The following is a 24197-nucleotide window of genomic DNA, read 5'->3' on the forward strand; positions in this document are numbered from 1 at the left end:
TGCCACTGATGAGGATGTATCAGGATATAAAAGAAAAATGACAATGCATACATGTGATTTTTACGCTTATATATGCTTTTATTATTACAGTTCAGCTTATGTATTGCATTGAACATAATAATGTAACAGGTTCTACATTGGAGCGCCTTTGAAGTATGCAACGCCGTGTATCTAATGCATATTATAGATATCTCATTTGTTATCATTGCTGCAGAGATATTATTGATGATTAATATAGCATTTCGTTTCATCTTCATTTTATTATCGATGCGATTTATCTATACGTATCGCCTAATAATCGTTAATAATTGGAAAAAAAATCATTGCGCTTACACAGTGTTATGACAATTACACATTAATATTTATAACATTTCGCAGTTAAAACACCTCGAAACTCGCATTAATTACTATATTTCACATTAATTGTAGTAATATATTAGTAATGGTAATCTTGATAGCAACGTAACATATATAATATATATTTATGTATATATAACATAATGGACATTTATAATCGCGATCTATTGTTTTAACACATTTAGGAGTAAGATTTATCATAACAACCATAATGACTAGGAAACATTGGAAATGTTTTATAATCTATTATGGCAACAGGGACTAAGTAATGGTTTACACATTCATGTTTTTCTTTTTTTGTGATTCAGAAAATTAATTTTCTGAATAACGTATTAATTGCTATTGTTCTATTGGTACTTCTGTTTAATTAATTACCACATCGAAACGTTGAACATTTCAAGAAACTATTACCATGTCCGTCACCCATACAGATAAAATATTAATAATACAAAAAAATTTCATCATAATTTTTGTCCGTATCATTAAATCGTTGTTCTTGAGAAAATATATGAAAACTAAATAAAAATACTTGTCGTATTGGATTACCATTCCACAATCGCGATTAATCGAGAAGTCTTAATGGATATTACATTTCATTTTAACACGACAAAATTTCATTATATTTTTATCGTAATATATAAAATACCGATACAAAAGTTTTACAAAAAGGCGCAGATATGAATACAATACGCCGAAAAATAACGTGTCCAATGCCCTTCCAAATTGAAAATTAAATTAATAATTTCACCCGATGAGCTTCGATATTCATCGGATGTTTCGCGTTAAATACCGTTTTTATAATAAGCATATTTTAGGCCAAAAACGAACATGCTCCGATTGAGATATCCTCTCACCTCGGAATACGATCTACTCTATATTGTCTCATCTACATTTCATTTCGCAACTATGGCACTCTTACTGAATGTACTGAGCGTTTATGCTCGTTGTTCATCGCGCTTTTCGCTCTTACTAACAGAAGAGACTGAAATTGATTTTTGAACGAATAAAGTATTTAAATTTTTATCTCTCGTTGTATTTAAATTCGAATTTTGTTATTTTCAAAATATAATATTTCAAGTTATTTAAGTGACATTTTCGCTATCAATCTTTGATCAAATGACAAATGCACGATCGCAACGAGCATCTTTACGTTCCGACTAACGATAAACGATATCATAGGAATAATTACATATTTGTATTTATATATGCTTTTGCATTTATATATATTTGTCTTTATATTTTTTAATATATTTTATATATATTATTTATATACTCTTTATATATTTTTATACACGTTAATATTGTACTACACTTCTTCGCATATTCGCTAGAGGCTATAAATTTATAATCTTACATTTGACTCGTTTCATAGCCTTAGAGCTTTGCCTGATAATCCTTAGTAATTAACGATGACAGATAGAACTCGCATTTTATGTGTGTGATCTAATTTCTTCCCCATTTTATGCTTAGGGGGAAAAGCTACTCTGTTACTTACTTACATTTGCATCGTATGATAAGTGATAATTCTAGCGCGCGCTAATCTACGCGCGCGCGACGTATTACACGGACATTGCGTATATGTTATCATCGTTGTTCGATCTTTTCTTGCCGTCTACATTCCACTGTTCAGGACACGTACTCGTTCTGTTGATTCGTTGTCCTCTCAGTGAAACTACTAAAAATATGCTTATAACTTTAAGTACCGTTATAAGTTTAATATTAAAAAGAAACGCACCGTGTCGTTTGCGATTCCTCGATCTTTCGCTTTTCTTACATCGATCTTGAATTCAGGGATTGTCTTTCTAATCGTCAACTTTTCCATCTTTCATTTCAAATTACGCGGAAATGGTGTCCGATCATTTTCCCGTAATTCGAAATTACTATATTTTACTATATTCCAAATTAAAAAAATTCAGTAATCTAAATTTCAAATAAATTATACAAAGATATTCACTCTCCATTTTTTTTAAATTACTTGATCGACTTCTTGGGAGGTGTAATTAAGTCTAATTCGTTTGATGGAAAGCACATAAGTTGCAGTAAACTATAAAATATAAAATAATAATAAGCGACATTATTGAATCTATTCTAAAACACGATGTTTAATCAATACAAGCATATTAAAGTTCTATAATTGGAACAGATATCAAAAAGGCCGCCATATATTCAGACTATTTCAGACCATCCTCGAACTGTTACACCTTGCATTTTTTTCCATTACGCTTGAAATCACTACGAACCGCAACGAATCATCCGCTTGTATACTCATCATCCATTACAACTCTATCGTATTTCTGCTTTTTTTTCTCGCAACGATTGAATCGCACGCACTTCGCACGCGGTAATGTCAAAAGTCATCACCGTCGGTATTCAGCTTCGATTCAAGGTTCATCGAAACGTCGACCGCCGCGTGAATGTCAGCCAATTCGAAAGTCATGGCGGTTTTCGAGCACGTGGCGGCCAACGAGCCGATCGTGAATCTCGATTCAACCCTTTCTCTCGCGTGGGTGGTCCGTTCGTGATCATCGAAGCGTCACGTTTCGATTCTCCCTTCCTCTCTTTGGGTGCATGATCAACGTGCTCGCGCCCGGTAAGAATCATTCCGCTCGAGAAAGCGCGACGAGCACGGCCGCCCTTTCGTCTACTAATCTATGTATCTGTTTTGGATTATACGTGTATTGTATATCTTGCAATACTTCGACCGATTACGTTAATTTTTAAGATCCCTAACAAATCTACATAAGTTAGTTAATGTTAGACCTGTGTCTACCTGAAATCGGTGACTTCCTAGAGCGGTGACTTCCTTCTCAAGTAAGAGAAGTATTCTCAATATTTTACTTTCCTGGCACGATACAGTTTCATACTTTAATAATAGTGCATTAAATAACATTGATGTCATACCGTGTACAGTAATATTACTTATAAGTAACATTACTTATAAGTATAGCGATTTAATTTTTTGTGCATTTTTAGTGACAATGAGTATGTATATGATTGAATGCCATACATATTGGGCTAGCACGCATTGAAATCAAGGAGATAACGTACAATACTGGGCTGCGACGTGTATATTTGTCGCGCCCGCACGCCTACTCGATTATTATTGTTATTTGTTTTCCTTTCGAGTTACCATCCGACTTTAACATCAAATTCATTACTCTAATCTTATCATAATGCAATATAATTAACGCAGTTCCCTCTTAGACGAATAAGGGAATACTGCCTTGCAGTTGCGAGCAATTTGCGATGTTAAACTGTTCGCATATTGTTCTGCGTATATTCACATTCAACATTCGCGGTTGGAATAAACTTATTATATTTATGATGATCGATATCATGCAGATTACTTATTTAATATTAAATTCATTACTCTAAGCTCACCATAATCGAAGGATGTAATCAGCAAGTTTATGAGGAGACTTTTATAATACTCTATTATCTGTGTTATTACTAAATTTTCTTGCAATTGCAAGATATTTGTCCCTATTGACGCAGTTCCCTCTTAAATGAATAAAGAAATATTGCCTTACAGTTGCGAGCAATTTGCGATGTTAAACTGTTCGCAAATTGTTTGCAGTCTGCATATATTCACATTCAACATTCACGGTTACAATAAACTTATTCTATTCATAATGATCGATATCATGCAGATTATTCATTTAACATTAAATTTATTACTCTAATCTCATCATAATCAAAGGATATAATCGGTAAGTATATGAGGAAACTTTTATAATATTCTACCATCTATGTTATTACTAAATTTTCTTGCAATCGCAAGATATTTGTCCCTATTGACACAGTTCCCTCTTAGATGAATAAGGGAATACTGCCTTACAGTTGCGAGCAATTTGCGATGTTAAACTGTTCGCAAATTGTTTGCAGTCTGCGTATATTCACATTCAACATTCGCGGTTACAATGATATACTCATTATATTCATAATGATCGATATCATGCAGATTACTCATTTAACATTAAATTCATTACTCTAATCTCATCATAATCGAAGGATCAGTATATAATGGATCAGTATATAAGGAGACTTTTATAATACTTTACTACTTGTGGCATTACTTTGCATGTTGTCGCAAATGACGCAGTTCCCTCTTAGACGAATAAGGAAATACTGCCTTGCGGTTGCGAGCAATTTGCGATGTTAAACTATTCGTAAATTGTTTGCAGTCTGCGTATATTCACATTTAACATTCGCGGTTACAACAAACTTGTTATATTCATAATGATCGATATTATGCAGATTACTCATTTAACATTAAATTCATTACTCTTAATCTCATCATAATCAAAGGATATAATCAGTATATGAGAAGACTTTTATAATATTTTATTATTTGTGGTATTACTTCGATCTTGCGCAATTGCCGCAGTTTCCTCTTAGACGAATAAGGAAATACTGCCTTGCAGTTGCGATGTTAAACTGTTCATAAATTGTTTGCAGTCTGCGTATATTCACATTCAATATTCGCGGTTACAATGATATACTCATTATATTCATAATGATCGAGATGTCATGCAGATTACTCATTTAACATTAAATTTATTACTCTAATCTCATCATAATCAAATGATGTAATCGGCAAGTATATGAGGAGACTTTTATAATACTTTACTGTTTACGTCGGAATCAATGGTTTTCATAACAACAGTTCTCTCTTAGACGAATAAAGCCGGTTCTACATTAGTTGCAAGTCGATCGCAAATTTGTTGCGACAGCTAATATGAAGATAATTTCAAAATGCAAGCTTCAGATTCACTTCAGCAACTAATGTAGAACCTTAAGGGAATACTGCCTTGCAGTTACGAGCAATTTGCGATGTTAAATTGTTCGCAAATTGTTTGCAGTCTGTGTATATTCATATTCAACATTCGCGGTTACAATGATATACTGTTATATTCATAATGATCAATATAATGTAAATTATTCATTTAATATTAAATTCATTAAATATACACAAATACGCATTAAATGTTAAGAGGCGAGCCGTCGTGTAATCGGGGATAAATCTCGATAATGCGTAAGTACTGTATCCACAGCTATTCTACCACAGCTTAGAATGCGAAACAAAGATATACATCACTGAAATGCGCTTCTCGCTGTTTTCGTTGTAAATCACTTATAAAGTTAAAAATTTTGGTGTTTTATGCGGCCACAATTAACATTTATCGAGCACATTTCGTAAAATAGCTATAAACAAATTATAAAATAGCTATGAAAACGTAACATAATCTCTCTATCTTATATATCGAGATTTTCGTGAGATTTGAAATGTATTCGTTAATGTAACAATTCGATCGCTTATTGTTAATTGCATAGTAGTTGCATAGAATCTTGTGCGTATGGCATTATTATGAGAATTGTTTTCATAAATCGTAATTAAAGTAAAATTAGTTGCTACAAGTAACGTTCTAACTAACGTTATAAGAACGTTATAAGAACGACTTTAGTAATTAACGGAATTAGCAGAAACATTTTTGTTAATTTTAAAATCGTGCGTGTCGCAATTCGTAATAAACACGTGTAGATTCAATATATTTAATTTTACTATCATCTTTATTGGAAGTTGAAAGGGAAATTAATAAGATTATAACGATCCCACGCAACTACTGTTGATCTAAAGTATAAAGAAAAGAAGCACTATCGATCGCCAAGTTGATATGTAAAAGATTTCTCCTCGATGTACAGTGACGAATGCTCCAAAAACACAGGACATAAATATGAAAATTTTATGGTTCGGAGAGGAACATAAGAAAGTATTAATTTGACTTTGGTCGTTAAGACGGTTAGGTCAAAGTCACTTTGAATTTTTAATGGACATCCCATTTTTTATTACATATTCTCGTAACTTACCTCAAGAGTTTTTTAAAACACTATAATAAAATATTTTTTATTAGTTCTTTTCGAGTTATCGACTTGAAAGTTACAGTACCCAAGGTACCTGACCGATCTAAAATCTCTTGAATGTTTCTCGGAGTCACTTTGATAATATTTGTAAAAATCAAGACCATTGGAGGTTGTTTCCCTAATTTTTGTTTTTACATAAAGATGAAAATAAAAGGAACTTTGAAGCTTCATAACTCGAAAAATATTGATTGAAAAAAAACTTTATTATAGTGTTTTGAAAACATCTTGACTTTAGCTACAAGAATACGCTATAAAAATGAGGGTTTCCATTTAAAAATTTCAAAGTGATCTTCATCTGACTTTGACAACGCTATTCGTACTATGTACTCCATACATATGTTGCGCTCCATTTGAAATAAACTACTTATAATTTTTACCTGAAATATTTTTCAAGAAAATGCATATTTTTCGAGAGAAGAACCTGATACAGTTGCTCTGTCAAATGCTATATATACATATATATGAGTGTTAATTTAAAGTCGTAAAACCCGTGCACCAAACCCTAATTTATTAACAAAAATTGAAATAGATTTAACAGAAATATTCATCTGAAGGATATGTCTATAAAAAATATTATTTGAATGAAATATTTTGTAGTACATATAAAAGCAAATACTGTTTAATATTTATATATGTATTTGAAATAAAATATTTATTTTACACTTTGATATACCTAGGATACATAAGTTTTCTATTTTTTTTATTGCTCATTTACTATTTTCTATTTCTTGAATACATACAAAACAATAATAAACAATAAAAAATAGAAGATTTATATCATCTATAATATAATATATCAAAATGTAGAATAAATATCTTATTTTCTTATTAGGTAAATGTAAATATAAATGTTAAATACTATTTGTTCTTTTTATGTGTACTACACAAAATATTTATTTCAAATAGTATTCTTACAAGCATATTCTTTATAAATAAATATTTTTATCGAATTCATTAGAATTTCAATATTTCCCTAGCATTGAAAATATCAATTATTATTTTTTATTTTAATTTTTAATTATTATTTTCTAATTTTTACTTTCTAATTTCCTACTTTTCCCACCGTGCTTATTGCACTATCCTGTCGAAGGATAATTATCGAGAAGATGGGGAGATTACTATGAGGGACTTTGCAAATTAGCCTTCCTTCTTGGGAAAAGAGGAATACTTATTGAGTAACATTAATAGCAAGTCGTCATGTAATCGGGGATAAATCGATGATGCGTATTCTATTGGCCTATCACTCAAATGCAAAACAAAGATATACTATTTTCTAATTACTATTTTCTAATTTCTATTTTCTAATTTCTACTTTCTAATTTTCTACTTTCCCCACCGTGCTTATTGCACTATCCTGTCAAAGGATAATCATTGAGAAGATGGGGAGACTACTGTTGTGTCGACTTTACGAACAGCCTTCCCTCTTGGGAAAGAAGGAAGGAATACTTATTGAGTAACATCAATAGCGAGCCGTCATGTAATCGGAGATAAATCGATGATGCGTATTCTATTGGCCTACCACTCAAATGCAAAACAAAGATATATTTTCTAATTACTATTTTCTAATTTCTATTTTCTACTTTCCCCACCGTGCTTATTGAAGATGGGGAGACTATTATTATTGTAGGTGTGTTTAAAATGTGTTTAAATGTGTCAAACTTCCCTCTTGGACGAAGGAATTAACTTAGAAATACTTATTTTGAATCATCAATAACGAGCCATCATGTAATCGAGGATAAATCGATGATGCCTTTTCTGGCCAACCATTCAAATGCAAAGCAAAGATATACAATGCTGAAATGCGCTGTCGTTTTCGTTGCGAATCACTTATAAAGTTGAAAATTTTGTGTTCTGTGTGGCTACAATTAACAATTTATCGAATACATTCCGCAAAATAAACAAAATGCAAAAAGATAATCTCTCTATCTTCTGTATTGAAACTTTCGCGTATTCAAAATGTAACAATCCGATTGATTATTGTTAATTGCATAGAGAGTGATATCATAAGAACTGTTATTACAAATGTCAGTTAAAAGTAAAGTTAGTTAAGCTGCTGCAAGTAGCTTTCTACCTAATGTTATAAGAATATAACGATTTTAAGAATTAGTGCACATTTTTATTAGTCTTCAAGACATCATACATATTGTAATTCGTAATAATCTATATATATATATATATATATATATATATATATATATATATAGATTTAATACGTCTGACTGTTCTACCATCTTCGTTGGAAGAGAAAAGATGAACAGGAAAATGTCATTTTAATGACTCCATGTTACTGCTAGTCTCAACAAACAGAAGAAAAGAAAAAAAGCTTATTAATTGATACCGCTAAGATGATGTACGTAAAAGATTTCTCCTCGATATACATTGACGAATGCTCAAAGTGCGTAGTAAAGGATATATATATATATATATATAGATAGTCTTAAGGCGTGAAACATGCACGAATTTGTAACTTATCAGTGCTAGAGAAAATTGGGATAGATTTAGAAATATATATTTAAAGAAATGTATTTGCGAAAAATACTATTTGAAATAAGTATTTTGTATAGTACATATAAAAAAATAAGTAGTAGTTAACATTTATATTTGCATTGACTTAAAATAAGATATTTATTTTATATTTCGATGTGTCACGGATAAACAAGTTTTTCTTTTTTCTATTATTTATTTATTATTTTCTATTTCTTAAAGCACGCAAAACGTTGTAAATAAATAGAAAACAGAAAAACTTATGTATCCGTGATATATTGAAACATAATATAAAAATTATATATTTGGAGTAAATGTAAATATAAACGTTAAATACTATTTGCTTTTTTTATATTATTTATACTATATAAAATATTTATTTAAAGTAGTATTTATTTTTATAAATACATCTTTTAAATAAATATTTCTACTGAATCTATTTCAATTTTTCTTTAACACTAAAAATATCTACTACTATTTTCTATTATAACTACTTTCCTCCCCATGCTATTACATTATTCTCTCGCGATAATCGAAGAATATAATTCGCGATAATTGTTGAGAATATAAGGAGATTTATCATTAATCAATGTCTTTTTAAAGGAATTTCTTCTTTGATTAAAGAAGAAAAACTTACAATTGTGAACGATTTGCGGAGCTAAACTGCCTGCAAATTATTTACTGTCTGCGTTATATCAATTGTTCACATCAATAGTTTACAATAAACTTGTTATATTTACAATGATCGATAATATAGAGATCACTAATCATTTATTATCGTATCGTATTCTCGCTTAGGAAATACATAATTAGCATCGTCTTATTTGGGAAAATTTACTTTAGAAAACTTTAAAAAATACTTACTGTAGAGAAAACCTAAAATATGAAAGATAAATTTGGACACTAAACTTTTTTTAAAAGTAACTTTAAAATTTACTTAAGAAAAAAATGAAAGGAATTGAAAGGAACTAAAGAAATTTATAAATTAAAAAAAATGATGTTAACAATTTTGAAGTTTTTCTTTGAAATAATTATAAAAATTATGAGTTTGTATCAAGGCAAGTCTCTTTTATTTGTAAGAAAGCTCGTCATTAAAAAATTATTTAGTTATAACGCGAATGAAAAATCTCATAACGCTGTGCCTTTTATTCTATTTTGTATTGAATCTTATTTACAAGAAAATATAGCACCGTGTCCCTTTAGTGTCATGTATTACGGTCGCGGGTAAACTTTATGTTAACTTAGTCTTACTTTAAAGATTCTAGATGCAATGAAAGATGAAATGAAAAGATAAAACCTTCAGTTGTTCTAAGATTATTGATAAATAACGAATAAAACTTATCAATATGTTAATACATATAGCACCTTCAATTAAGGGATACTTTAAACACTAGAGGACAATCTATGTTAATATTTTTATTAAAATATTTTATTAGAATATTTTATATTGAGATTAACTTTAAGAAAATAAATTTTAATTAAGTTAATTATAAAATGGATATTCTGAAAATTTTATTTTATTGGAAATTTTATTTTATTTATATTTAAAATAAAAAATTATAGAAAAACTTTAAACTTTTTAATGTTACCTTAGGATTACCTAAGATTTATTGAGATTATTTTAAAGTTTTTTTTTCCATTCTTTAGAGTACCTGAAAACAATTTTAAAGTCAGTTTTTAAAACTTTCGATTTATCTAAGATTCTTTTAAAATTAGTTTAGAAATACTTTAAAATTTCTTAAATTACTTTAGATTATTTTAAAACTTTTTAAATTAACTCTTTCATTTGAAAGGTTACTTTCAAAAACTTTAACCTTTTTTACAGTAAATTTTCCCAAGGGACAGTATGAATTATTATTCGTCAATTTTTCTTTAGCACTAAAAATATCTATTATTTCCCATTATAACTATTTATAACTATTTTTCTCCCCGTGCTATTGCACTATTCTCTCGCGATAATCGAAGAATAATCGTCGAGAATATTAGGAGACTTATTCTTATTTTGCATAGAATAATAATTTTTCCTCTTTGATTAAAGAAGGAAAACTTGCAATTGAACGATTTGCGGAGCTAAACTATCCACAAATTGTTCACTGTCTGCGTTATATTCACATCAATCGTTTACAATAAACTTGTTATATTCACAATGATCGATATTATATAGATCACTAATCATTTATTATTGTATCGTAATCGTCTTCGCTTAGCGTTACATAATTATCCTAACATCGTCTTATCAATATGAATTATTATTCGTCAATTTTTCTTTAGCACTAAAAATATCTACTACTATTTTCTATTATAACTATTTTCCTTCCCGTGCTATTGCACTATTCTCTCGCGATAATTGAAGGATAATCGTCGAGAATATAAAGAGACTTATAATTATTAAGCAATCTCTTTTTGAATAACAATTTCCTCTTTGATTAAAGAAGGAAAACTTGCAGTTGTAAACGATTTGCGGAGCTAAACCGCAAATTGTTCTGTCTGCGTTATATTCACATCAATCGTTTACAATAAACTTGTTATATCATAATGATCGATATTATAGAGATCACTAATCATTTATTATTGTATCGTCCTCATTTAAGGAATACGTAATTAGCCTAACATCGCCTTACAGTATTACTATTCGTAAACGTATTTTTATAAATCTCACATGTCGTACGAAGGATCTCGCATTATGTGCCAAGTCCTGATATAATCGTAATATTAGAGAATTTTAGGACTTGCGATCCTGCAGAAATGACATCAGAAATTCGCATAACTAAATGTCATCTCTGGAAGATTAGAAATAAAATTATGGTGAATTATCTTTAAGGCGATTTAATATGAAGTACGCATGCTATATATATATATATATATATATATATATATATATATATATATATATATACACACACACACACATATATATTGTATTATGGCGCGTGGATGAGACCGATTTTACGCTTGCATGAAGTGAAATGGTATTTTTATGCGATATTTTCATTATTCGTGACGTAGTACACAGCAACACGAGAAATATTTTTGAGAATTGAAAATGCGATATGATTATCGTGCTAACCTATGAATATTGTTGGTGCGTTATTACTCGAACTACAGTGCAATCAGTGCATTTGAAACGAAAATGAATATACTGCTGCTCACGACACCACACGGTCACCGTAACTAAACGTGCCACTGTATAACGTTTCTATAAGTTATGGCCAAATAACGAAATGCCCGATGCTGTATCGCTATTTAACAAGCTTAACATTGCAATTGTCAAACGATCGTTTTGCGACAGCTGTGGACTGAACTTCCAGCTTCGTTTATATTTAAGTGAGATATCGAATGATATGTTGCAAACGAGAAAATTTACTTTAAATTAATTTAATATAATTGAGTTACTAAAACATTCGTTACTAAAATATTTCGTAATAATTGAGCTGTCAATATTAACAAACGCTACTGATCGAATAATATATTTCCACTTTTAGTCAAGTTTATCACATAATTATCATGTTTTCTTTGCACAAGACTTGATGTTCAAATAGTGGTATAATATCCGACAAGTCTAAAAATTTTTTTTTTTTTTCAAGAATTTGCAATGTTCCGAAACAAGATTTTCAAAAATCGAAAAACCATTCAAAAAAAAAGGAAGAAACTTACACATATAAAAATTTATTAAGAAAAGCGATCAGTCGAACAAGATACGGACGCAAAATTTTCCTTCCTATAGACAATCCCGAAGATCACAGTACAAGGATTTCTCTGCACAAGCGAACCCTAACTCTATCCATTCTGCCGACTGCAATCGGCGTCAGTGATTTGACTAGCCTGCATAATCACGCGTTGCTGTTTCTAATTCCTACTTTATCTAATGCCTAGACTCGCACCCCTGAGATATTCTTCAACCTGTAACCGCGTCTACGCATCTAGCGCTGATCGATTGATCTCCGCGCAGTGACGTGATTATGATTGTTTGATTGCTCTTCTTCGTACCGTGGCGTCAGCTCTGAAAATGGAATTCGAGATCTGTTTCGTGTATGTCAAACCGTTAAACCTTTCATGCAAATCTTTGCGTTCTTGTTTAACCCTTAATTGCGCAATTTTTTTTCCTAATCACGAGACTCGCTAGCACGAAATAATTTTTCTAGTGCAAGAAAAATGATAAAAAAGAGACTTCTAATGTACGAATTATATTTAGATATTTTTAAGGACGCAATTATGTTTACAGAAATATAACTATGTCAAAAACTTTGAAAGAAGAACATTAGGGGCTAAGACATCTGTTTCACTTGCACAAGATCCACAATTGAAAATATTCATTTTGCATGGAAGACAATCTATCATTGGGCGCTTTTATTTAGGGGCCGATTCTGTACCTCTTAATGACAATAAAATAGTTGATGTCTTTGCGCAGTTTTTTATTTTACTAATATCTGCGCAATGACATCAACGACTGTCATTAAGAGTTGGTAGAATTAGTCCCTTAATGACGCAAATTGATACAAACATCATTTTATCTTTCTTGATATTCCACAAGTAACAAAGACAATAATATTTGTGTTGACTTGTGTCCAATAGAAAGCGACTTTTTATTATGCAGAATTGAAAATCGTTAGAGTCGCGATTATTTCGACGGAAATTATGATATATACAAAAACTTACTTTTGTACATAACTTATTCTTTTATCTTGATACTGCGTTCATATAACGAATGAAAGCTTGGACGGTGCGCACATTTCTCCGCCGCGGTGATCGTCAGTGAAGAAACAGCGTGTCTCAGCGAATATACATTGTAATGAGATCGAGCTTTATAAAAAGTACAAACGATCAAAAGTATCACATGGTAAAGTGCAATGTCTGCTCAAAATACTTACTTCATTTCGTTCATCGCAGAAATTTACCAGCGTCGTCATAACTTACGTCTTCCGAAAATTATTTTTATTTACTACATTTTTCAATCGTCTCCTGATATCGCGAAAAACGTGATACGAAGGACACTTCAGTGTCAAGGCACATGAAAATCAAACTGTCAGTTATTTATTACTTATGCAGTCAGAAAACCGCGAAAAAGACACGATGAAATCGTATAATGACAGATTTCTGTTACATAGAGATAAAGATTTCTAAATGAAGCGCTGAAAATATTATGTAAAAAGAATTGACGACGCTATTAAAATTAGGTCTTAGCTTCCCAAAGACTAGACAAAAAATTCATCTAATTTCAAAAATTAAAACAGAGATTTGCTTAGAGATCTTAAACATTTTTATAGTTTTCTGTATTGCGAATAGATCACGTATATATTATACGGTCGCCGTTATTTCTCATTAATCGCGCATATTTACTTTTTTATTGTGACATAATAATTTTAAATTAATTTTACATATCATTTTATTTGATCGAGCTATATCGTCAGCGCTTCAAATAAAATTATACTTTCAAATAAATCGCTCTCCTCGTCAGTCATTTAAGTCTTCCTTTTTATCTCTATCAACTGATTATATATTAATTGATATTTCTCAAATGCTTTATCACATTTGGTAACTGCTTTAATCAGCAGAATTTAAATTCGCAATAATGATTACGTAATATTGATCCGTCCTGTCTTCAGAGCTGAAACCACGGTCGTTTGTCTCCTGATCTTTTCTTTAGTCTTATTTTATTAAGTTAAATCTGCGATTATTCGATGAAAACTGTCTCTCCTTCATACTGTGCTCCACGTAGTTTTAGCTACGTTAAACATATCTCACCGGTACTACATTCAGCCTGTTAGCACATATGTATATATTTGCAGATCTATGTATCGCTGGATTATTTCCATCCCGCGTGGTACGATTCGCATGCCGGATTTTCGATTGATTTGACCATTCATTTTTATTCCTCGCGCCAAGATCTATATGATTTCTTAATGCTAAAACCCAGCGACCAAATTTTCATGAATTTTCCACCGACGGCGTGGTCGCCCTGTGCAGCTTTAACGACACAATCCTTCGACGTGCGAAAATTTAAGAAAAGAAATTGTCGCCACTCTCGGGATGCGCGACAAATTTTCATCGTCATCAGGAAATCTATACGCGAAATATTCTCGTTGGAAAATTTATTAACGTGCCGCGAATTGATTCATTGATATTCGAATTGAGATTTCGCGGATCTAGATTTGATCTGGAAAAAAACTTGACGTTTCGCGATAACGAAAACCTTCGCCCATCCCAGGATATCTTAAGAATTACTTGTGCGCTTAATAATAGAGACAACTACATATACATTCTTTCAATTTGTAATCCTCGATGAAACCAAACGACCGCTTGCAGTCTCGGTTAGCCAAAATGTTCAGAATAATGCCCGAATCTCCTCTTTTTTTATCGTCTTCGATTATCTCGAATGACATAGGCGTACGAATATTTTTACAAACACTGCGAGATCGCCCAAAAGACGCCCATTACCTGCCTTAATTTCTATCTCGCAATGCCTTTTCCCTTAATGACAATATGACACACGACGATCCGAACGTTAAGCCTAAAAGTGGGTGCTCGAAGTAAAACCGGTTGAGGAGATGCCAGGGGCCTACGGAGCGATTCCTGCTTTTATAGTGAGTAAGCGCGCTTATTGTTGATGTAAACAGTTTTGCTAGATATCGCGGTAGTAATTCGACTGACATTAAACTGATATTAAATGAGGTGTCATTTTCTTCGATTGAACTTGACTAGCTTTAAATTCGTCAGTGTATATGGATTATATAGAACCTACTTTATACTTTCTAATCGTCATCTAGACATGATCATGATTTTTTTTTTGCTATACAGAACCTATCTCACTACAGCGCGTTAGCTTATTAAATTGTTGAAAGGGAAAATCTTTATATATCTTTTAATTTTATTCCCTAAAACACGTAATAATCATTATCAACTTGTTCCTTGCTTGGTTTGATTGGCGTTTATTAATTAAAGCACTAAAAGTGCAAGTAAATCAAATTCAAGTCAAAGTTTCAAGGAAATTTAAAGCAAATAACCAGAAAATTGCTTTTTCGATCTTAAACCATGTGATTCGATCTACTTGTACTTTTAGCGCTTTAATTAATAGGCGAAATGCTTTTATTTTCCGATAACTTTCGATTAAATTTAAATGATTAGTGCACTTCGCGTGGCATGCAGTTTCGCGAATTTCCTACGACAATCTGCAAATATATAGATATTTACATGCTCCGCGTCAACTTTCGCACGATCGGCGCGTCGAGTGTAATGCCGCTTCATTCGTGGAACATGCTTAGGGATCGCCGGAGAATTTCATGAGTTCGTGTTATTGTTGCCGACCTATTATCGTTAGCTACCTCATCGCGAGAGTGCCCGACGTCTACACTCTCGCTGCGTCGGCCATATCTTGTGGTCTACATGTCGCCAAATATACCGGCAAAAGTCTTTCGCAGATTCTTCATTGTGTCTTCGGTGTCTTCACTCGGAGCCTGCGACTGACTACCTTGTCGATGAAACGGCACTCTAGATGCTGATGGTTCTTCGGTACGTCGGCCGACGGAAGGCGCGCTGCTTACCGTGCTTGATTGAGAAGCTACGAGAATCGAAAGCAGAATATGTTATATCAAACAATGACTACGTTAAACAGAAAAGCAACTTTGCTACTGTTGTAAGATTTTATAGTATGATTAATTTATACATTTTAATTTAATGAGGAACTAAGGGCAAAGATCAATCATATTAAAGAATTTTACAACAATTGCAAAGCTGTTTTTTCTGCTGAACGCAGTCAATGTGCTTTGAAAAGTAAAATGGCATTCTTAATAAAGAATAAAGAATTGATATTTAGAGATAAAAAACATAGAGATATAAAAATAAAATAAATATTCTCTAATTGATTAATCGATATAGGATATTATATTACATAATTGTGTTTCCGGTTAAAAATAGCAAAATTCATTTTTTGTGACTTTAAAGTAAATAGTATTCGAGCTGTTCAAATCTTCACATATAATAGTCTATAATAATATTTATCTTTAAGAATTTTGCTTTTATTTGACTTCTTTCTTAAAAGTATTAGGTGTTGGAATTAATTCGTAGCGTTTTTTAATGAAAGAATGTTATTTATTTCACATGAGCATTAAAAAATACATTAATGAAAGTACTTCCCATCACTTGTAAAACGCTACGAATTAATTCCAACACCTAATAGAATAAATGCTGAGTGTGGAATTTTTTTTGAAAGTTCTATATTAAATTAAAATTTTGAATTAATTAAATTTTGTTATGATTATAATTATGATATAATTAACTCATAATAATAATTCTAAGTTCATTACCTATTGATATTTTTTTAGAGAGATAGAGAGAGAGAGAGAGAGAAAGAGAGAGAGAGAGAGAATTTAGATATTTTTGAAATTCTAAATTTTGAAGATTAGAATTTTATTCTGCATCTGAGCATTATACACTCATTTTATTTCCGAGAAGCTGTAAAAAGTAAAGCTCTTTAGATATTCATAAAAGTAGCGCAAACAATCCTCATCTTTGATCTAATGTATAGATTCTTCATTCTAGATTTGTTTTTATCTAAGTCCGCGCGATATTCATATAAGTTCTTATATTTAAAACTCTTATAAGATATAAATCAATGACAAAGGCGTTAGCGTTTTAAAATATTACTTAAGCAATCTTAAAATAAGAATAAACTACAAATACCGGACTACCAGAAACCAATCATATTAAAGAATCATTGAGCTTTCATTGAATGATAGCGCATTTAATTAAGAAAAATTAAGTAAAAAGTTACGGTCGAAGGCAGTCAATAAGACAACTCAATTCTCTGTATACGTTCAGATAAAAGGAATGCGCTACTCTTGTTAATATCTAAAGTTCTAGCAAAAAATCTAAGTATACCTTGAGAATCACGCCGCTGCAACTGATGATGACTGTCCGAGGCAGTGACGTCGCCAGTCATCGGTGCAGTAGAACCCACGGAACCTAAACTTCCTATACTAGCCATAGAGCCCATACTTCCGTGGGATCCCAAGGGTGCGGTCGGAGGTGCAGTTCGATCTTCTACCGGACTACCCACCTGGCTAGAACCTGACATCGAACCCCGCGAGGCCGTTTTCGTCAACACGCTCGGAGGTCGACAGTAAACCTGTAGATTGTATATTTTTAATTGATAGATCGATCCCGATTACTTAATTGTTCACAATTTCCACGCACCTGCATCTTTGCGGTGACCAATTCAGCGATGTGACGTCGATCCTCCTCCTGAGAGTCACCCATTAAGGATAATGCGCTGTCGTTGACCTCGATAATGTGTTCCCGACCATCTTTGCCCACCAGCAGTTCAATCGCGCAGATATCTAATCCTCCGAATAATTGTGCCACGTGATCGACCCATGTGCGATGTCGTTCACTTACGGAAAGTTGTTCTAGCATAGCCGATCCGGTGTTCGATTTCCAGTTGCCGCTTATGCTTTTCCGCCTATAAAAAGACATATGTACATTATAAAGAACAATTATCGCTATAATTACTTAATGTTAAACAATGCAGTTAAATTATATATATTTGTAATTGTATATTATTATTAGTTAAAATTGATTAAAAAGTTTAATTCTAAAAATTCGGAAGAAATATGTGTATGTATGTACTATTTAAAAAAACTTTTTAATGAGTTTGAAATATTTTTTATGATTATTAACATTCTTTTAAATGCTTAATTTTTGAAATTCAAAATGTTATACTTTTAAAACGTATAAATTTTTCCATCTATAAAACATATATTATAAAGAATAATCATTAAAAATAACTAACTACATTCTTTTTAACTATTATAATTAATTAAATTTGATAGAAAAAAATTTAATTCCGAAAAAATTTGATAAAATATGTTCAATCTCTCTATAAACTCTTTCAAGAGTTTTAAAATATTTTTTATGATTATTTAAATTCTTCCGAATGTTTAATTATTGAAATTAAAAATGTTATGTATTTTTTACAGTACTTTGGCGACTTACATGAAAGCTTTGTAATTGTTCCCAATTTTCTGTACGTGCACGTCGTACTTGGTGTCGATGTAGGGTTCCGCCGTGCAATAAGCGTTCGCCATAGCTGCCAACGAAGCAAGATCTAGAAATTCCTGATTTGTTTCCGCACGGGCCTTGCCGGTTCCGCCGTGGGCGTGGCCCAATTTCACTACGACGGGATATCGAGATGCGCTCACCTGCAATCAGAATAGATAATTGCTCCATGAGCCGTTAGGGAATAATTAGTGCATCAGTATCCTGTCAATAACCATCTCCTTCGTAATTGCCATAGTCCGATTAATAATTTCTGACCAACATAATGTACGTTTCTGCAATTTGCTGTATGCATTAAAACTTGATTTCAATTGTTGTCTGAAAACATTGTCTATTATACATTTTGCATTTGTAATGAGGATTGCAATGTTTTAATGTGTGAGAAATTATGTAGATGGATATAAAATCTTTAGAATCTTGAAAAGCATATTTTTAAATACGTTTATACTTTGTACATATTGTTTTAGTGCATTGCAATATAATTTTTAATGTTTAACAAGATTTTATTTAATGTTATTTAATAGACATAAATAAAATAAATATTTGTACGACAAATATTGTGAGATAAAATTTTATGAACAAAATTCTGCAGTTTTAATGTAATATTTTTGCAGCATTTGCCGATAATGCAATATTCCTCCATTTAGAATGATGGAGTAATTTACTTTCGTATTGACCATAAAACATTATTTGCCATAAAATATTTAAAATTACATTATCATTACATTTTATGATATTACTTGACGTAAGTTTAACATACTTACGCAAGGATGAAATTTTAATTTAATTCTTTTTTCGTTGTAATATATACAGTAATCGTAAATTTTACTTTATTTTACATTAATCGTATTATATAAAGAAGATACAAAGCGAAAGAGATGTTTCTTAAAGGATCCCGTTAGCATAGATAACCATGGAATTTCTTGATGTGATAGAAGAAGGACATAAACGCGAGAATTTAAGTACATGGGTTGCTTGTTGAATTCGTATGATGTTTATTAAATTCTCCGTATTAATCTATTTTAAGTATTTCCCATTACTTTACATATCTAATTAATTATCATTTCCTCCATTTCCAGTTGTATTACTATCACATATATAAAATAGAATCAACATCAAGTATAAAGATAAATTTTAATGAATTTCAATAAACATGAAAGAAAAGGAAATTATAATTGTGTTAGACATACATTACATTAATAATTAATAATATTGTAATAAATAATCTGTACATATAATTATAACTAACAAAATCTGTAATATATATGTAATACTATATATAAAAAAATATAAAATATAAAATTATACTAAACTTGAAATACATATTAAGCATTATTAACTAAAATATAAATTACATTTAAATATTTTTTTAAAATGGGATTACAAATTGGATATTTAGATTACCATATGAGTGCATTGTGCATCTGATATCACAACTTACGGAATATATAATGAAAGTTAAACCGTAAACATGAATTTCGAATCGGTTTATTCATTTTGGCCTATCTTATAAGACTTACAAGATAGGACAAGACATTATACAATGTTATCGTTGTCGCATGATCAGTAATAATTTTTTGCAATTGCAAGGACGGAATCTCTGCTAAAATAATGCGATACCTCGCCGTTAACGATCTGTTTACAAGCAGTATGGACATAAAAGAGGAAGTGACTGTTTAGTATCCTGCTCCCATGCTAGTTGAACGGCCGTATCCGGACCCAATCTCCGGCGATATATGTAATATTGCATGGCGTGATACGAGAGTGCTCAATCTGCTTGTGTGAGAGCACATGTGTTCGTATCGGTATGTGGGTGTTAAAGAAATGCTTTCTGAGCACCGGTTGAAACCGCATATCGCTGCATACGTTGGAAAAGGAATGGCGAATAGTTGAAAGTGCGATTGTGGGAAATAAATAGAAAGATGTTTGATACAATAAGATTAACAATTTAAAAAAAAATAAAATTAACGGTTTATAATTTTCGCTATTTATTTTAATACTGTTATGTCGATATTATCAAGCGAAAGTTGCTGGAGTATCGATAAAAGAATGCGTGTATCAAGAAAAAAAAATTTAATTGCGATTAACGATATAGGAATTAATTGAGGAATGTGTTTAATGGCAAGATGCATGTTTTGATCTCGAAAAATAATAGAAGATGAAAAAAGGAATCTGAAAGATAAGAAGCAAATACAAAGATCGAAGGTGGCGACTGTTGCAACGAGGAGATCTCGAAGTGATCTTGAAGCTGGCGGACGTGACTCTAGGCAACGGATGTAGAGTGCGGTAGGTAAAAGCTCTTACTATGCGGGGAATGAGAGAGATAGAGCAGTGGACGTCGATAGTATAAACGGTATTCATAGTCAGGACTTAGAGTAAGCTTAGATGTAAGCCTTAAGACAGGCTGAGATAATCGCATATAGTGAGTTTTCAAGGTGGCCTTCAGGTATCGTGTTAAATCGTCTTTTTCTTAGCTCCTCTCTAAGTACGGCAGGTATGCGCACTTTCATAATGGCATCTCTCTTGAGAATATAGCCTAAGAAGAAGACAAATAGATGCTAAATGTCAAAAGCTTGATCAAGCAAATACGTAGAACTATGAAATTGGAAATGATTTGAGGTCATCCTCAGAAGTAAAGTGACCTTCATGAATCATACTGTCGGGCATGTCTCGATTATGAATACGACCATACGAAAGAGAGGCAAAAGGGAAGTAAGACAGAACGTATATGTATATGTGTGTTACAAAGAGCGAACGGAGTACTAATGAATTAAATCGTGCATTCAAACGATTTACCGAGAAATAGAAATATTACCTAGTAAATCGGTTTAGTCTTTTAAGAAAATCCTTTAAAGTTTTTCATGGTTTAGATATATTTTCTTTTTATTCAGAAAAAAAGTCAGATTAAAATCTAAAAATATTATCTAGAACTTAACGAACACAATTTCCGACAGAAAACCACATTCTTCGTAAACCGCTACGTGAGATGAACAGATTAAATTAAACTGGAGCAATCGGATCATTGATTGGAAGACAAGGACGAATCATGAGAGATGGAGAACATTTAAGAAAGAAGAGAAGTGAAAAGGTCGAGAGATTTGTAATCGGTAGGAGCAAGAGGCGAACGCGAACGAGGAGATCAGAAACTATCAGACGAGGATAGTCGTGTCTCATCGCTAGAGTAACAGAGAGAGGAAGAACGACAAAGATGGAGAACGTCGGCATCGAAGATCAAAAGAGAGAAGCGACGAGAAAGAGAGCGAACGATGGTGAACGAGTATACACATCCGATGGAGAGGGAACGAGCAAAAGAGAGACCACGAGGTAAACGGACAGGGAAAGCCCAGGGAGAGAGGGACGGGCAGAGAGAGAGAGAGAGAAAGAGAGAGAGAGAGAGAGAGAGAGAGAGAGAGAGAGAGAGAGAGAGAGAGAGAGTACGAGCCAGGAGTCCGACGTAAGTAAGAACGTAGGAAGGAACGAGAGCCCGGCGTGTCGCTCGCGCTTGCATTGCTTTTCGAAGCTCGCGCGCGATCGGTCGCACGCTCGCGAGGTACGTACATGGTGCAGGCTCGTGAGACGTAGGCGCACACACGTGGTGAGAGGGAAAAGGAGAGAAGATCCCTCCGGACCCGTTCCACGCTTTCTCTCTCTCTCTTTTTTCCTCTCGCGATCGATGTTATCTCGCGACGAGGATTCTTCTTGCGCGCGAGAAAGTGGCCGGCACCTCGAGATCGAGATCGAACCCGCGGAAAAGCGCGAGTGCAGTTTTCTCGGCGGTTTTATCGATTGGTACCCATAGCTTCGATTCGGCGATTATTATGCTCGTTGATCTGTGAGATCTCGAACGCAAAGAAGAGACCGCGGGAAAAGGCGGAAGAGACTGCACGGAAGAGTTCATTGGGCGAAGGATTGAAGAAAGGGGGGTCACCGGAGAAAGGTAATCTGTACACTGCATTGTCGGATTTCCGTGATTGCATACGCTTCATGTGCGATCATTTCTGCGAAACTTCCGGACGAATGCATCGCGAATTACAAAGGATTATGCGATTTGAGGTTCAATCTGCGCAATGGAACGGGAAATTCATAACCTGTGTGATTATAGACTGAATTGAGGAGTATGAACTCGAAATTTATCTCTCTACAAACAAGCGTTTGTAAAAATTAAGATATTTTGTGGAATATAAAACAAGAGTATTTTGTATTATTGCACGAATTTCCAGTTCCACCCTACATATCGGATTTATCGTTATTTAAAAAATGTATATAGAAAAGTATTTTAATATTTTAGATTTTAAAATACATGCACAAATATTTAAAAAAATGCGATAAGACTCAGTTCTTGTTCAAAATATACGTTTCAATTTCGTTTCTTTGACTTAATTTAGTTATTTACATGCAAAGAATAATATTTTCAATTATTATTGTAATACTATAAAATTATAATTAATACAATATATTTGAAAATATATTAATATCGCTAAATAGGATTGACGTCTTTTTAATAAAACATCCAATTATTCTACAATTATTAAAATGTTTTTGATATTGGAATTGTGTCGTTTATAGAAATATGTTTATTTTAAATTGGAAAACAAATTTATCAGTTTTTGTTAACATTTAACAAATTTTAGGAAACATAACAGAACAAGATAGATGAAATGTGATTGGAGGAAGTAAAAGACGGCACCCAACCAAGTTGAATAAATAGAACTCTTGAATGTGTGTGTGTGGTCAAACAAGTCGATCTTATGATTGTCGATCCATAAAGGGTTGAACCAGAACCGTACAATAAATAGTACCCCGTAGAGAATTCGTACAGTAAACATAGGAGAACACATAAGACAAATAAGCGAGTGATTTCTCGATGTATTACATCAATGAAATTCAAAGAAATATTTTAAGTTATAAAAATATTAAAGATTTTTAATGATAACATCGGAAAATATGATATTGATTGTATTTAAAAAATGTTAATTCGATGAAATGATAAAATTTTTACGAATAATTATGAAAATTTTTAATACGGCTATTTGATTTCAAATAAACGGAGAAATAAAAGAAATTATTAAAGCAAATCTTGGTGTCTAATAATATTAATAATAAGATTTGCTTTAATCAAATAAAGCCTTCGCACCTTTGTTTATTTATGTTATTCACATATAACCGAATTTCTATTTCATTTTTGTTTATTTAATTTCAATTTATCGAGACTCGATAGTCTTAGAATAAAACATTGTGCAAAGGAAAATATTTCAGCAAAGATGGGGCGATACTTTTTTAAAATAAAATCTTTGTTGATTAATTTGAGAACAGCTTTGTGATCTGCGCCGCGTCTCTACGCGCGATTCATAAATAATGACGTCATCTACAATTACAATATGTAT

At 32.1% G+C, this 24197-nt stretch overlaps 2 protein-coding genes across 7 annotated transcripts in view; one reads left to right on the forward strand and one right to left on the reverse strand.

The window, feature by feature from the left end:
* Positions 1 to 24197, forward strand: part of Timp (Tissue inhibitor of metalloproteases) — a 163389-nt gene that overhangs the window by 108555 nt on the left and 30637 nt on the right. Inside the window, exon 1 of one of the 4 annotated variants that reach the window (XM_011064227.2) lies at positions 22301 to 22750. The exons of the other annotated variants lie outside the window; for them this stretch is intronic. The gene's annotated coding sequence lies outside the window, so the exon portion shown is untranslated. Of the gene's footprint in view, positions 1 to 22300; positions 22751 to 24197 lie in introns of those variants that run through there. 4 annotated transcript variants of the gene reach the window in all.
* Syn (synapsin) overlaps positions 55 to 24197 on the reverse strand; it is a 64718-nt gene continuing 40575 nt past the window's right edge. For all 3 annotated transcript variants that reach the window (XM_087412836.1, XM_011064228.2, XM_087412837.1), the window contains exons 7-10: positions 18751 to 18956; positions 17953 to 18217; positions 17638 to 17884; positions 55 to 16318 (exon numbers count right to left, since the gene is read on the reverse strand). In XM_087412836.1, the coding sequence (XP_087268962.1) occupies positions 16140 to 16318; positions 17638 to 17884; positions 17953 to 18217; positions 18751 to 18956 (897 nt within the window). In that variant the 3' untranslated portion in view covers positions 55 to 16139. The remainder of the gene's footprint in view (positions 16319 to 17637; positions 17885 to 17952; positions 18218 to 18750; positions 18957 to 24197) is intronic.

Source organism: Acromyrmex echinatior, chromosome 13 (assembly GCF_024713525.1).
Source record: "Acromyrmex echinatior isolate Ae372 chromosome 13, ASM2471352v2, whole genome shotgun sequence".
In the NCBI taxonomy this organism is placed as follows: Eukaryota; Metazoa; Arthropoda; class Insecta; order Hymenoptera; family Formicidae; genus Acromyrmex; species Acromyrmex echinatior.